This window comes from Ascaphus truei, chromosome 1 (genome assembly GCF_040206685.1).
Source record: "Ascaphus truei isolate aAscTru1 chromosome 1, aAscTru1.hap1, whole genome shotgun sequence".
NCBI classification, from domain to species: Eukaryota; Metazoa; Chordata; class Amphibia; order Anura; family Ascaphidae; genus Ascaphus; species Ascaphus truei.
In genome coordinates, this window is record NC_134483.1 from 201,835,048 (window position 1) to 201,850,503 (window position 15,456).

The following is a 15,456-nucleotide window of genomic DNA, read 5'->3' on the forward strand; positions in this document are numbered from 1 at the left end:
GTGATGCTGACACACCAGAACTTAAGCGCCACATTAGGACTATTTTTTTACTGTATCTATTCTTAGGCAGATGTTGAAGAGTAAGGGAAATTGCTGAAGTATTTTCCACATTTTCTATACAAATATCTACTTTGTTTAAAGCAGCCACAATTTTGAACTAGCTATAAATGTAGGGGCACATCCCTAAGTCCCCCTGCAGTACTTGGTTAGAAAAACAAGAAATACTGTACATTTCCCTGATCCTCCAAAAAATTAAATATGGCTTTTAAGGGATTACTTTTTAAGGTACAATCCCACATTGTTGACCAGTTACATTTTTGTCGTGAGCCCTGAATGAGGCAACGTGTTTCCTTTGCTCTTATCTCACCCTGTTCTTATCAGAGTGCTAATAAAGTTAAGGGGAGGTGGGGAGAGGAGACTGTGTATATTAAGCAAGAGCTTGTACAGCCAGTGACATCACAGAAAATGGAATAGCCAGATTATGTCAAACCCAACATGTCTAACTCAGGGGTGCGCAAACTTTTCTGTTTGCACCCCTATCTGCTCTCCCCCCCTGCTTGCGCCCCCCTCCTTAACTGCTTTCTGGCTTTGGCGGCGTCATATGACATCACGTTGCCATTTGACCGCATGGCGTCATTTGATGCTGCGTTGTCATGGCTTCGCGTCGCCAAAGAACCGGCAGAGAGCAAGTAAGAGAAGTTACAGATGCCTCACATTTAATTTAAATGCCTTGGGGAAGAGCACGGGGCCTCTGTAACCACCGCGCCCCCCCCTAGAAAATCATGCACCCCTGGCCTAACTGATCTGGGTAAAATAAAGGTATCAATTATCCAGAGGAAACTGCTTAAACATGTCACTGGAACAAGTTCACATTGGTTCTAGGACGGATTCCCCCTTTAATTGATGCCTTTTGAATGAATGTATACTGTATGCACTACACCTGCAGCTCTGCACTGGGAAAAGTGGAAGGTAGAATACATGGCACGTGATTCCTAAGAGATCTCTTAGCATTCTAGTCGGAAGAGAGAAGATAGTGAGAAAGATGTGAATTGTAGCTTGAAAATGCCTGAATGAGATTGACATGGTTGGATAATCTATATAAAAATATTGTCTGTATTCCTATGTAAAATAGCATATCGCTGTTCCTATTAACTCTACCACTGGCTGCAGATTATTTTTCCCAATTGCCTAATAATCGTCTATCGCTAAAATAACTGTGCTGTTTTAGACTATACAATTATTGTCCTCTTTTTCCAACAAAACCAATGCTATCTTTTGTTTATTTTTTTAGATACTCGCCAAAGTTTCTGTTTTACCAAATTTGAAAATGGGAAATGCTCCGTTCCAAAAGCCTACAACAGCACTAAAGCAAAATGTTGCTGCAGCAAGATGCCAGGAGAAGGCTGGGGCAATCCATGTGAACTCTGCCCAAGGGAAGACGAAGGTACATGATGAATGCTTAATAATAAATATTGTTTATAAATCACTGAGATATTGGTGGTGATCAAGCAAATACGGAATTTTTAGAAAAGCTTTTAAATAATATTTTGAATCTAATAAAAACTCTTGTAGTATAACTTTGACAGTGTGAGCATGTATGAATTTAAGCGCTCTGTAAATAGGCTAGTTAACATTAGCAAAAATAATAATTCAATGCAAATACTTTATAATTCATTCCATGCAAAAAGGGCCGGTAAATCATTGCAGATGTTATGAGCCATAAGTGGAGATCAAGTTGTGTCAGGAAAAGTAGGCAGCAGGGCCGGCTACAGGAAGGGAGTATCTGGCCCAACTTCAGCTATTGGGTGCCTGGGCAAACCTCTTACCTTGCTGCTAGCTAGGCCCAGAAACTACCCCCAGTCAACAGTTGGGCCCCCAGACTAACTCCGCTCAACAGTTTTACATTTTGTAATGGTGTTAAACATATTTGCAGATCAGTGCAAGGTAGATTAATAATAAAGACAAATGATCTAATTCCTAAATAGCTTAAAATTTAATTTGTGCCGGTGACACGAGATCAAAGGATTTGCCAAAAGTCCCAGATTCCTGGTATTGGACATGTCTTCTTTTCTCATGATCCTGTTCATTTTGAGCAAGGTCCGTTCTGTACCCAAGTATAAGTTGATCTGAAAACAAGGCTTGCTGTAGTAATAGTAGTATGGATAATGGAGGGGATAAACAGTGGTCACAGTTACTTAAATAAAAGTAGTGATGCTGAGCTTAATTTATAAAGAGATCATTTAGTAGACATTAGGGTAAAACCCTTTGGACTGTAGACATGTAAGCATTTATTTATTCTGTAAAACTAGAAAAGGGGCAAGTTGTTTTTGTTAAAGTAGAATTGTAATATTTGTAAATAAAAAAGGGTGGTACCTTGGTGTGAAAACTGTTTATACTAAAATGAAAAGGGGGACTGATTTATATATAAAAATAGAAGTGACAGCCCTACCACACACGGTTGATATAGTCCAGGTTGTACATGAAAATACAAAGCCACTATTGCAGGAATGTTTAGGGCTTTCTGTAATAAGACGTTTATTTACTATACTGTATGTGCTTTTTGATGGGATAAAAATAAAGTGTGCCAGCTAGAAACACTCACATGAACTTGCCAAGGGAAAGGCTCCTTATGGGGAGGAAGAAAGCCAAAACCGAGACAGATTTTTACATTGAGTAATATGGAAACCTGATTAGGAAGCAAGAGGATAGAATTCTGCCTGCTGCCAGTTCAGCTGGCGCTTTACAAATTATGCTGGGCCAAACCTCTGTGTTCAGATCTGGGTTGGCAGTATTTTGGTATTTCCTATCTAACCTACCGTAATGTCAATGTAATAGCCATTGCTTTAACCCTTTCTACCATCTGCATTGTTACATGCTAAAATGAGGCACCTTTAATGATTTAATTACAGATGTGTAGCTGTGTAGATGTGTAGCCTTTGCTTTTATTTTATTTTTTTGCTCCTGGCAGTGGCTTTTCAGGATTTGTGTCCCTATGGACATGGAACCATCCCTGGCATTGGAGATACACGAGAAGGTAATGATTTGTTTTGCAAATTATTGTGATATCATAGCTGACGTTGACAAACGGCTAGGTGACAAATGCATAGAGAGCTTACAATATAACCACACTGGAGCAAGGTCAAGTTAAAAGGGTGTATTAATATTAGCAACACTTGCTACATTAATTGGTGAAACACAAAGCCATGCAAATTAGTTTGATGTCTAAATCCAATTTGTTAATAATGGAAATGGCAAACTTCCTTTTAGGTGCCTCTAGCCTCAATTTTTTTCTGTTTAACCTACATGGAGCATGGAGTTAAGATCAGTTCTATGGTTGCCACAAATTAAGCATTTCCTATTTTGTCAAACAAGTAGTATTTGATCAATTTGTATAAAGTTATTTATTTTCGAGCATCTCTTTACCAATAAATGTACAGTATCTAGCACTTGGCATCTATATAAATAGCAGGTTTATTTGGAGATACAAAATCCAAAGCGTAAACAGATTTGTTTAAATCAAGACTATAAAATACATTTTGATATTTATCTAATTCTGGGTTGAAATAAAGAATAATGTTCTTCTTTGTCTAACCTTTTCAAATACGTAGATTTTGGTTTATCGCAATGCCTTGGGATGCATTCAAGTTATTTTGGAATCCAATACATTATACTTAATATTACAATTAAAATATAATATTATTATGACCAGACACAAATTAAGTTATAGTGAGTAAATAAACAAAACTACAAAACTTCTTTCCACTCTCCACATTGTTAATATGGGTTCATTTTCTTAAGATGTCAATGAATGCCTTGAAAACCCTGGAATTTGTGCAAACGGTCATTGTATCAATACTGATGGATCTTTTCGATGTGAGTGTCCTGTGGGGTACAATTTGGATTACACTGGAGTCAACTGTGTAGGTATGTTTGATTTTGCACTCACCTAACATTCCTATTATGCTAGTAAATGTTTATGTACAGTATTATGCATTATTATTCTACTAAATGATATACTGTAATATCTTTTTATGGTTAATTTAGTGGTTTCTGTTTTTTGTTCTGTTCTCCTTTACCATCCGTAAAGAAAGATGTTGGGGCTGTTTGTTTTAATGTGAACCTAACATATTCCAGATACCGATGAATGTTCCATTGGTAATCCATGCGGGAATGGCACTTGCACAAATGTCGTTGGTACTTTTGAATGTTCCTGCGATGAGGGATTTGAACCTGGACCAATGATGAACTGTGAAGGTAATCACACATCATTTTCTTTCTTCTCTGATTTCAATCTTTCAAACATACCCGTCTCACTCGCTAAACCTTAAGTCTATAAACACACTCATCCTTTTCCAATACTGTTTAGTGTTTCAGGAAAGATCTTCCTTTCTTAGTGATTTCATAATTCTCTGTCATCTGGTCTTTGAACCATGATTTACTAGCAGTACTTCAGTAGGAAATGCATTAAATAAAGACATCTAACATTTTTTTCTTTAATTCAATAACCTAAATAATATTTAGTTTTAAAACACATTTTGGTTCACATCCACTCCAATTATTTGTTAAAGATAAATGTAAAGTACTTCATTCTGTTTCTTTACAGATATCAATGAATGCAGCCAAAATCCACTGCTGTGTGCATTTCGTTGTATCAACACTTACGGTTCCTATGAATGCACGTGTCCTGCGGGGTATGTTCTTAGAGAGGACCAGAAGATGTGTAAAGGTAAAATACCTTTTAAAAAAAATAATGTCAACTCCTTATAACATTATATTTTTAATAATGTTAATAGTACTAAGAATAGGCCATTAAGAATCCTTTAGTGCTCAGGGTGCCACGAATGCTTTTTTCCAGATCTCAATGAGTGTTCAGAGGGCTTCCATGACTGTGAATCTCGGGGGATGCTTTGCAAAAACCTGATTGGGACATTCATGTGCATTTGTCCTCCTGGAATGGTACGAAGACCCGATGGAGAAGGATGTATTGGTAAGGTATTACTTATACACCAAAGGATTTCATTTATGGAGACTTCCTCAATGAAAAAAATTCCCAATAAAATGTGTTGATTCAGAGAGCTAATGTTCATTTAATTTGGCCTTTGTAACCGGTCATCACACACAACCCTCATGGTACAGTAGCTCCCACTAGATAGGTGTCCTTTTAATGTTTGTGTTTCTTTATGATTCATATTTCATTGCATCCTAGTCACATTTCATTGCTTTTGAAGTGGGTTGTACCACTTTCATGAATTGAAATATAGTTTTCATAAGAAATTATGCATTTTTGAATAGGAAATATCTGCCCCTGAGGTCTTGTATTGTATGTTGCCTTTAAATTACAATAGATGGAACCTGAGTGTTATTACAATTAGAGTTTAAGAAGCTGAGATCGTTATTACCCAACCGGCCTTTGCTTTTCTTTGGGCCATTTCCTTTTTGATATAAAGCCCCTTATTCTGTAAGGTATGATAAGTGCAGATTACTTGCTGTCGCATGAAAGCCCCATTGACTTTAATAGGGCTTTCCCTACGATAGCAAGTTATCTGCGCTTATCACACCTTACTGAACCAGGGCCAAAGAGTATTTACATTTTCTGTGTACTCAAACTAATGCTATTAATGCAAATTTTAGAGTTTTTTTTTTCTTAAAAAAAATTATGTTCTTTGACTAAAATTAAAACCCAAATTACGTGAGCCTTTTGATCAAAAAATATTAAGTTTGGTATTTGTCTGTATTTTAGAATATTTTGTTCTGTGGTACATCTTCATGCAGAACACCATGACTGTTATTTTGTACATTGTGCTTTGCAATAACGTTTACTTTGTTATCCTTTTTTGTGTTTGCCCTACTGGCATGTTAAAGATGAGAATGAATGTCGTAGCAAGCCAGGCATCTGTGAAAATGGTCGCTGTGTCAACTCTATCGGAAGCTATCAATGTGACTGTAATGAAGGATTTCAGTCAACACCCTCCGGAACTGAATGTCTTGGTAAATGTATTTATTTATTAAATGTTTTACCAGGAACTAATACATTGAGAGTTAGCTCTCATTTTCAAGTATGTCTTGGGCACACATTTATGATGGCAATACTGTACATGGTTACATAAAATGAACAAGGTTATACATTATATATAAAGACATTGCATGAACAGTAAAGATTATATATGTTATAGTCAAATGTAACAGTTACAAACCAGATTAAAATGAGACATCTTTAGTTTTGAATGAACTTAGACTGGTGGCGGCTTTGAGTGTCTCCAGCTCTACAACTTAATATGACCCTTTGCTCTCCAATGTACTAAAACACACATCACTGCGAAATGCACAAAGAACTTGAGTCCAGGCGCAAAGTTCATTTTTCCTGTCTTGCCTTCAGATACTTTCTGGGCAAGCTACCCTCCTATTAGAAATAACGTTCATATACATGTTGTGCTGTTTATTTGTTTAATGTAGAACAAGAGCATTTGTACTGTATATAAGTTAGAATTAACATAAAAAATACATTTATTGAAGCACCAAACCCACTTAGCAAACCATTACTATAAAATGATAGAGCTTTCTCATGTATTTCATTCTCTGCTGCTATTGACTCTAGTTTTATTATTTAAGGTATGTTTATTATCTTTTACAATTATATGAGTGAGACAGCACAAATACCAATCCATTATGTATATGCCAGGTTCATGCATGTCTGTGTGGAAAATTAATAATTTGGCAGTTATTTTAATGCACGTAATGCAGTATGAATTTTAATGTTTTGCCAAACTTAGTGAAAATTACAAATGCAAACAAAGAAAACTAAAGCACAACTATCTAGATACAGTACCCATAATCTATACTGTGATATGAGTGAATATATAATATAGTGATATATATGAAACATATAACTGTGTATATAAATGTGAAAGTGTAAAATATAAAACTGCAGAATATAATAACAAAATCCAAATGAAAACTACAACCACTTCTCTTAAGCTTCTTAAGTGCTGCTCAGCAAAGAGACCTTCCAAGTGGTGTTACAGACATTTCTGGAGTGTGGTTAAAGTACAGCTCCCCGGAGGCATATGCAGGATAAATACACGAAAGACATATGGTTCAATATGTCTGATACTTCAAAATATTTGAGATTGGGTGAGTATTATTGCACTACCAAGGTGGATGTCTAAATCAGGCTCGTCAGTGAAGTACAAATCTTCTTAGTGGTATATAAATAGAAGAAACAGGAACATAGCGTAATCCCGCATAGAGATTTCTATACATGGAGAAAATAGAACAAATACACTCAAACATCCGTTTAAAAAGGCAACAGAGCCCGCAGGGTAAAGACGTGAACGTCCGTATCGGCCTTCCAAATACTGTCATCGTTCCTCTGCATGACGTCACCTCCAGGGAGTTGGTCCCAGAGTGATGGAGAAGGAAATGGACATCCAACGGCCAAAGCCTTGCCTGTAGTCCTGATCTGGATACTAGTCTAGCACGAGGGCTATCAAAACAGCTCGGCCGTCATGTTTAAGCAGGATAACCTCTCCATCACTTCGGTACCAAGTCTCTAGAGTTGACGTCACGCAGAGGAACGAGGACCGTGTTTGGAAGGGAGATATACGGATGTTTGCGGCTCTGATGCCTTTTTAAACAGATGTTTCTGGGTGTATTTGTTTTATTTTTCCTATGTATAGAAATCTCTATGCGGATTACGCTATGTTCCTGTCTCTTTCATTTAAAGACCACTTAGAAGATTTGTACTTCACTGATGAACCTGATTTAGACATCCACTTTGTGAGTGCAATAATACCCACCTAATCTCTAAAAAATTTCAAGTATCAGACATATTGCACCATACTGTATGTCTTTTGTGTATTTATCCTACATATGCTTCCTGGGAGTTAGATAGTAGAAGAGGTTGAAAAAAGACATCGTCCATCAAGTTGAACCTATGCTAAATTTAGATGACAGATACTTTATCCTATATTTGTACTCACAGTATATTGATCCAGAGGAAGTCAAACAAGTTGCGCTCTCTTCCCTCCACAAATTAGTGAAAATTACAGTACAGCTGTACATGTGAAAATGAAATATGTGAAGAATGTGAGCAGGCACAAATGATGTTATTTTTTCATCTGAACAAAACATTTGAATATATTTTCAGTAAAATGGACATTATACACACACACACACACACACACACACACACACACACACACACACACACACACACACACACACACACACACACAGTGTATTACTCTTGGCAAACTTTTACAGTTAAGATAAAACATAAACTATATATCACATACTGTTAATGGATATATTGCATATGATATAATGATGTTTCAATGTAAGAGATTACAATTTGGAACTGTACTAATATGATCAGAGGAACAGTTTTATGGCATACTGTTGTCTCATTATTAAGTCTAGCTTGTCAGGATTAAAGGTCTGAGATCATAATCTCGCTAGTTCTTTAATGCAGTTTGTGATAATGAATGTTATGCTCTAATAGCAATATTGGTGTTTGTACAGTAGGTTGTAATACATGTTAGGAGACTAATATTGAAGTTCGTCATAGATTAAATTATAGTGTATAGAGCTCTGGAAACCTCACACGACTTTTATTTCAGTTCTCTACTGTTTGCAGAAAACTTCTCAGCGTTCATAATTAATTCTTTATTTATTTATAAAAAGTTTTATCAGGAAGTAAAACATTGAGAGTTACCTCTCGTTTTCAAGTATGTACTGGGCATAGAGCTACAGTAAGATACAAATAATACATGGTTACAAATACATAGTTACATAGTGAACAGCGTATACATTATATACAAGACATTGCATGCACAGTTAGAGATAATATATATTATAGGCGTATGTAACAGTTACAGGCCAGATTAAAATGTGAGACAGCTTTAGTTTGAAAGAACTTAGACTGGTTGTGGCTGTGAGAGTTTCCGGTAGAATGTTCCAGTTTTGGGGTGCACGGTAAGAGGAGGGGCGGCCAGATACTTTGTTGAACCATGGGACCATGAACAGAATTTGGAGTCAGATCTCAGATGATAAGTGCTGCATGTGGTAGAGGAGAGGAGCTTGTTCAGATAGATGGGTAGCTTGCCCAGAAAGTATTTGAAGGCAAGACAGGAAAGGTAAACTTTGCGCCTAGACTGAAGTGATGATCAATCTGGTTCTTTGATCATTTCGCAGTGATGTGTGTTGTACAGTAGTTGCATTGGAGAACAAAACGGCATATTGACTTGTAGAGGGTATCAAGTTTGCTAAGGTGAGTTTGGGGTGCCGAGCCATATACTACGTCCCCATAGTCGATAATTGGCATTAGCATCTGTTGTGCGACTGCTACGCTTTCTGACCAGCAAACATAGGGAGGATTTGTTCATATAAAGTACACCTAGTTTGGCATAGATTTTGGATGTCAGGGTATCAATGTGCACCCCAAATGTTAAATGGGAGTCAAACCATATGCCCAAGTATTTAAAACTAGTAACAGGAGTTACTGTAGGGTGGTATTAGCGTTGGTTCTGATGTAGAGCTCAGTCATTGGAAGCTTTAAAAATTTAGACTTGGTCCCAAACCATTGTTACAGTCTTGTCAGTGTTTAAAAACAGTTTGTTTTGGGCAATCCAATTTTCAAGTCTCAAAAAGTCAGAATGAAGTACAGTATGTGTCAGAGAGGCTAGGGCTGTGTCATCTGCATACATGTGTATTGAAGCTCTATTACAAGCTGTAGGAAGATCATTGATGAACACTGAGAAGAGTAGGGCCCCAGAACAGAACCTTGCAGAACACCACAGGTGATATCCAAGGGGTTGGAGTTAGAGCCTGAGATAGACATATGTTGGAATCTACCTGATAGGTAGAAATGAAACAAGTTTAAAGCATGCGTCCCTATTGCAGAGCACTGCAGTTTGTTAAGCAAGATAACATGATCAACAGTATCAAAAGCCTTTGCAAAATCTTGGAATATTGCACCAGTGAGTTGTCCCAGTTCCATTCCACACTGGATTTCATTGTAAACTTTTAGCAGGGTAGTTACTGTGGAGTGTTTGGGGCAAAAGCCAGATTGGAATTGGCTAGGGAAATTTGTCTGGTATTTGTCTTGGTATAGTAATCGCTTAATTGGGAGTGAACACATTTTTCCATGACTTTGGATAGTTTTGGCAGAAGAGAGATTGGCCTGTAGTGTGAGACAGTGTTTTTGTCCCCACTTTTGAAGATTGGGACAACTCTGGCAGTTTTCTAGGTGTTAGGGATATGGCCTGCAGACAGGATAGAGTTAACTAGGGAAGCAATTGGTTTGTTAAAGGCTGGGGCACCAAGTCTTAGGAACTTCAATTGAAGTAAGTCAGGTCCACATTGGCTGCTTAGTTTTAATTTGAGGAGCGCTTGTGTAATCTCTTCGGATACTGGGACAAATTGAAAATTGTGAGCAGTGTTGGGTGAGGGTGAGGCTATAGGGGTACTTTGTGTTTATGGTTTGGGTTGCGTTTTGCTAATAAGTTAGTAGCACACCCCACAAAGTAATCATTGAATGCATTTGCAATGTCAGTGGGATTTGTCAGAGTAATATCCTCCTTAGTAATATTACTTGGTTGTTGATGGCTAGAAGGCTGGAATATATTGTGGATAACCTTCTAGAAGTTAGCTGGGTTTGATGTATTCTGGTGGAGATTGTCAGAGTAATATTGTGCTTTTGCATGTCTTGTTTGCCTTGTGCACACATTCCGCAGGCATCTGTAGTGATTAAGGGGCTTATGCAGAGAGGATAGAGAAGGGAAATAGCACCATATTTTGGAGAAAATACTTCCCAGAGAAGCTTCTCCTGCAGAGAACATGGAGAGATTCATAAAATTCTCCACAGCATGTTTCTTTACTTTAAAAATTGCCAAACACGTGGAGAGATTGGTAAATTCGCCATGTTAAAATAGGGTGGTATGCAGGTAGCATAGATGCACTGCAACTCGCCATTCTGCCCTATATTATAGTGAGTTCAATCTATCCAGAAAAACTTGGCAATTTTGAATCTCATCAGAAAAATTAGGTAACGCAGCTTTCTGCATACGACCATAACTTGCTCCAATTCTGTGGCTATTTTCTTGCCGTTTTCACATTAAATAACGTTCCTCTCTGCATAAGGCCCTAAGATCCTTGGTAGTGCCAGTTACTTTGTAGCTTTTCCACAAGGCATCCCTGAAATGGTAGAGTGCTATCAGGTCAGTTGTAACCCATGGAAGGTGCCCCCCTCCCCCGTATTCTTTTTCTGCGTAGTGGAGCATGGGTATCCCAGAGTTTTAAGAACTTGGATTGGAAATAGACGAGCGCAGAATCAGGGTCGGGAATTAAGTCGATTCTGTACCAAGGGCAATTGGTAAGGTCAGCCAGAAACTCTTGTGGGTTAAAGTTTCTAAATGTTCTAGTGAGGAGAACTTTAGGGCTTGATTGGGGTGGTTTAATTTTCCTTACACTTTTGCATGGTCATTGAAAATGTCAGGAAGGATGCCAGAGGAGTGGATTCTAATGGGATTTGAGGAGAGAATCCAGTCTAGTAATGATGATTAGTGCTGAGTATAGGCAATTTATACAAACGTTCTGTAAGAGTAAGTGCAATTGCTGATTGAAGAGTAGTACCTATTTAGTGCTGGGTACGCCTGTAATATATTGCAGTAATATTCAGTGCTGTTACATATTCTCCGTCATGGTATCCCAGGTCAACCATTTATTTCCATATGTGATCCTGTAAAAATCAAGACATAAAAATGCTCTTAAGAACTAGTCGCTACAACATTCCTCCAGCTTTGCATGTCCCAGGCCTTTCCTTCCCTAGTTATGCAACAGTTATACTCATTATATTTTCCAGGATTAAGATGAATTAGGCTCCACAGGAGACAACCGTAATTTCCTTATTCTAGAAAAATAACAATAACTGAACTAAGATTGGACCTGGAAATAAATCATACAAAATGATAATTTGAAGCCACAGAAACAATATATATTTTAAATTACTCAAGACTGATGGTATTGTAAAGTAATTATGCCTCCAATTAAGGGTCATACATCATAAAGAAGGCAGGAAAACTGCACTATACACAATGTAATTGCCCATTTTCATCTGATGAAGGTTTTTAAGTAATCCCTGGGTCAAATATGTCTTTGCTTTCAAATAAAATAGTGTTATATTTAGCAAAGAAGGGTGGGTAGCTGTGTTGGTTCTTTCTTCCATGTTGTAACAAAGGAGGGAGGGGGGAGTAGGTGCTATGATACCTTTTATTGGACCAACAAGTAGTTGTTATGTTACAAGCTTCCGAACCACTCCGGGTCCTTCATCAGGCATGGCAGAACTACAGAAACATAAATATTATATACAGTGTTTGTAAGAAGGATATCTGGTTACATTGGATGTTGAGAGGAAGTGGGAAATAAGATAAGGTAGAGACAATTGACCTAGTGTGAAAATTAAGAATGGAGACATAAATATTGAATAATATGGCTATTGAAATGCCAAAGTGACCTAGACCGTAAGGAGACTTGAGGGGGCAGGGGGATTATATTTAGGTGAATGTCTAGACACAATGTCATTTAACTTTTTTTTTTTATATATTAGAAATCATAATGCCCATCTCTTAATCCATTTCAGTGCTGATACTGCTGCGGCCAAGTTTATTCGAGCATTTGCCCGTTCTTGGCCGCAGCAGTAGCCTGGCGCGCGCCCGAGGGTGACGGGCGCGCGCCGAAGCAGCGGAAGAGCGCCCTCCGATCGGGGCGCTCTCCCTACCGCTGCCGGGTCCGCCGGGTCCCCCGGAACCCCCTGCCGCCGTCCCCCACATCGCGGGACACCAGGGCTCCATCGGGGAGCCCTGGACGCGCGTGCAGGGGGCGCAGGCACCCGATGACGCGTGACCGCCGAGGGGCGGCCACTAGCAAGCCGGGAAATCTCCCGGCTTGCGGATCTGGCCGCACTGCAATTAAGTGTGTCGGCAGTGTAGGTCAATGCGGTACTGACCTCTTCAGCATTTAAAGGGTTTAACAAGCAGCTAATGGAAATAGAAGGGTATCTACAATCCCTATAATGACTAATGATTGAGGGTTTGTGAATAGGAGAATAAAAACAAAAATATATATTATGTATTACAATAGGCTGAACAGTGTAATAAAGAAAATCTGTTTTAGTGTACAAACAATTTATTTCATCCATGAGTCCTTTCAACTGAATAAATCAGCCAAGTGTGCAATGTTCCTTGGGGGTGTTTGATGCTTCATCCGCAACAGGCAACATGTGCAGAGAAAAATTCGAGACACAATACATAGAGTGCTACGTTTCGATAATTTCATATTTAGCAGGAATGAACAGTTATACTCACAAACAAAGTAGGTTGATAAAAGAAGTGTTAGCTGTCTGCTCTTTGCCTGGTCCGTTGCTGGTTGCAAACTCCGCCCACACATGTACCCGCAGTGTTCCCAAATATATTAAATAAATGCTGCACACCTAAAAAAAAAAAAAGTATAATAAAAGATTATACAATAACCGGTGCTCCTGTGTTTGAACGATAGCCTGTAATCAATCCAATGCAAGTAGTAGTTGAAGGAACACAGGGCACAAACGGATTTGGAATAACAAACTCATTTATTGAGCCAAACACAACGTTTCGACCTTATTGGTCTTCATCAAGTGACATAGTGCCACTATGTCACTTGATAAAGACCAATAAGGTCGAAACTTTGTGTTTGGCTCAATAAATGAGTTCGTTATTCCAAACCCCCAGTGTTCCTGGCATGTTGGTTGATATGACATTCCCCCGGGACAGCCTTTGCTAGATTGGTAGTGCTGTATCGAGCCAGTCGAGCGAGCACAGTGGACACGGACACTGGCACAGAGCAGACAACTAACTTTGTGCTCACCAAACTACTTTCTGAGTAGAACTGCTTATCCCTATTCTACGGAGTGTTTGTTTCTGTGCTTTTTTCCTCACATGCGTAGTTCCATTTTATCAGATCATAAGGATATAACTAGAAATTGTACTGAAAGTGTGCAACCTATTTGAACTGATTTCTGAGGCTTATGAAGCAATAAATATGGGGACATTTAAGCTTAATGAGTAACATATGATTGTTATAGAAATAATCCAATGTTAACCTTCACTGTGTCAGAAGACTGGTGGCACCAAGCGCCACCGGAGTTGCTGCATTTGCGGCCTTGTGATTGCCTTGGTGTACCTAGTACGTCAATAGGACCCTCTGGCGTGACCTGTAACGTTCCAGGTATGTTTATAGGGCACTGAAAATATATATTTTTAAGTATCTTATTATTTTTAAATATATATTGATGTCAATAGACATTACTCTTATGATAGAGCACTAATGTATTCATATGTATAGATACATATAAATATATATAAACAGAAATAGAAAAAGACAAGTGCACAACACGCTGATAGCGTAATATTGTATTATATATTCTGTCAGCATACAATAAGTAATGCACTCACAAAAGTGGTAAAAATAAATGCTCATCAGTGAAAGCAAAGTTGCATCTCTTCCGGCACGGCTCCTGCACGCTCTAAACACAGCTTTTTGCAAATCCGCAAGTGACATCAGGCACACTGCAGTCAATGTTTTCAAATACATATACATGTAATGAAGCATATTCATATAAAATAGATGTAGGAAGAGTACCGTCAGAATCATGAGTCAGAAGAGGATCCAAGTAACAAAAAAACAAGACCAAGTAACAAAGAACAAGACGTTCGAAACGCGTAGGAGGTTCTTCCCTATGCTGTCTTAACTCCATTAAAGATTTTTTTGTTACTTGGATCCTCTCCTGACTCCTGATTCTGACGGTGCTCTACTCTTCTTACATCTACTTGGACTCTATCAGCAGAAGCATGTCATCCCTACAAGGAGGTGTTCGTGAGTTTACAGCTCTTACTGTTGCCTTATTGCCCCCAATGAAATAGAGTGTGGTGAGTTCACTCATTCACTCTCGGTTTTCAGGGATTTATGGCCTTATTTGGTTATATGGACTAACTCACTGATATGTTATACACCTACCTATGTTTTGGGATTTATTACTCACTATATACAGTAGCTGGGTATTTGAGCAATCTGACAACGCTCGTTACTACATATAAAATAGCACCGATAAACCATAATGTACAGACATACAATATTCGTCATATACCAAATAAAAAAAGATACAAACACATTTCATTACTGTACATTACACAAACATTTTAAAAATTCAATTTATAATGAAAAAAAAACAGGAAGGAAGAATAATATTAAATAAAGAATAGTATTGAATAAGAAACAAAATAATGGACAGAATTATTGAGAATGTTACATTATTATTAAGTGAAGAGAACAATCAAAATTCTTAATGAAAGAAAATGTAAGTTGCAAAATATCCTACTACAAAATATGTATATGTATGTGTAGCCAAGTCCCCTTGGACTATTG

At 38.0% G+C, this 15,456-nt stretch overlaps 1 protein-coding gene across 4 annotated transcripts in view; it reads left to right on the forward strand.

Annotated features, from left to right (window-relative positions):
• The window catches only part of FBN2 (fibrillin 2), a 271,752-nt gene that overhangs the window by 229,112 nt on the left and 27,184 nt on the right, over positions 1 to 15,456 (forward strand). For all 4 annotated transcript variants that reach the window (XM_075600216.1, XM_075600224.1, XM_075600237.1 and 1 more), the window contains 7 exons: positions 1,292 to 1,444; positions 2,969 to 3,034; positions 3,799 to 3,924; positions 4,135 to 4,254; positions 4,604 to 4,726; positions 4,856 to 4,987; positions 5,863 to 5,988. In XM_075600216.1, coding sequence (XP_075456331.1) covers positions 1,292 to 1,444; positions 2,969 to 3,034; positions 3,799 to 3,924; positions 4,135 to 4,254; positions 4,604 to 4,726; positions 4,856 to 4,987; positions 5,863 to 5,988 — 846 coding nt within the window. The remainder of the gene's footprint in view (positions 1 to 1,291; positions 1,445 to 2,968; positions 3,035 to 3,798; positions 3,925 to 4,134; positions 4,255 to 4,603; positions 4,727 to 4,855; positions 4,988 to 5,862; positions 5,989 to 15,456) is intronic.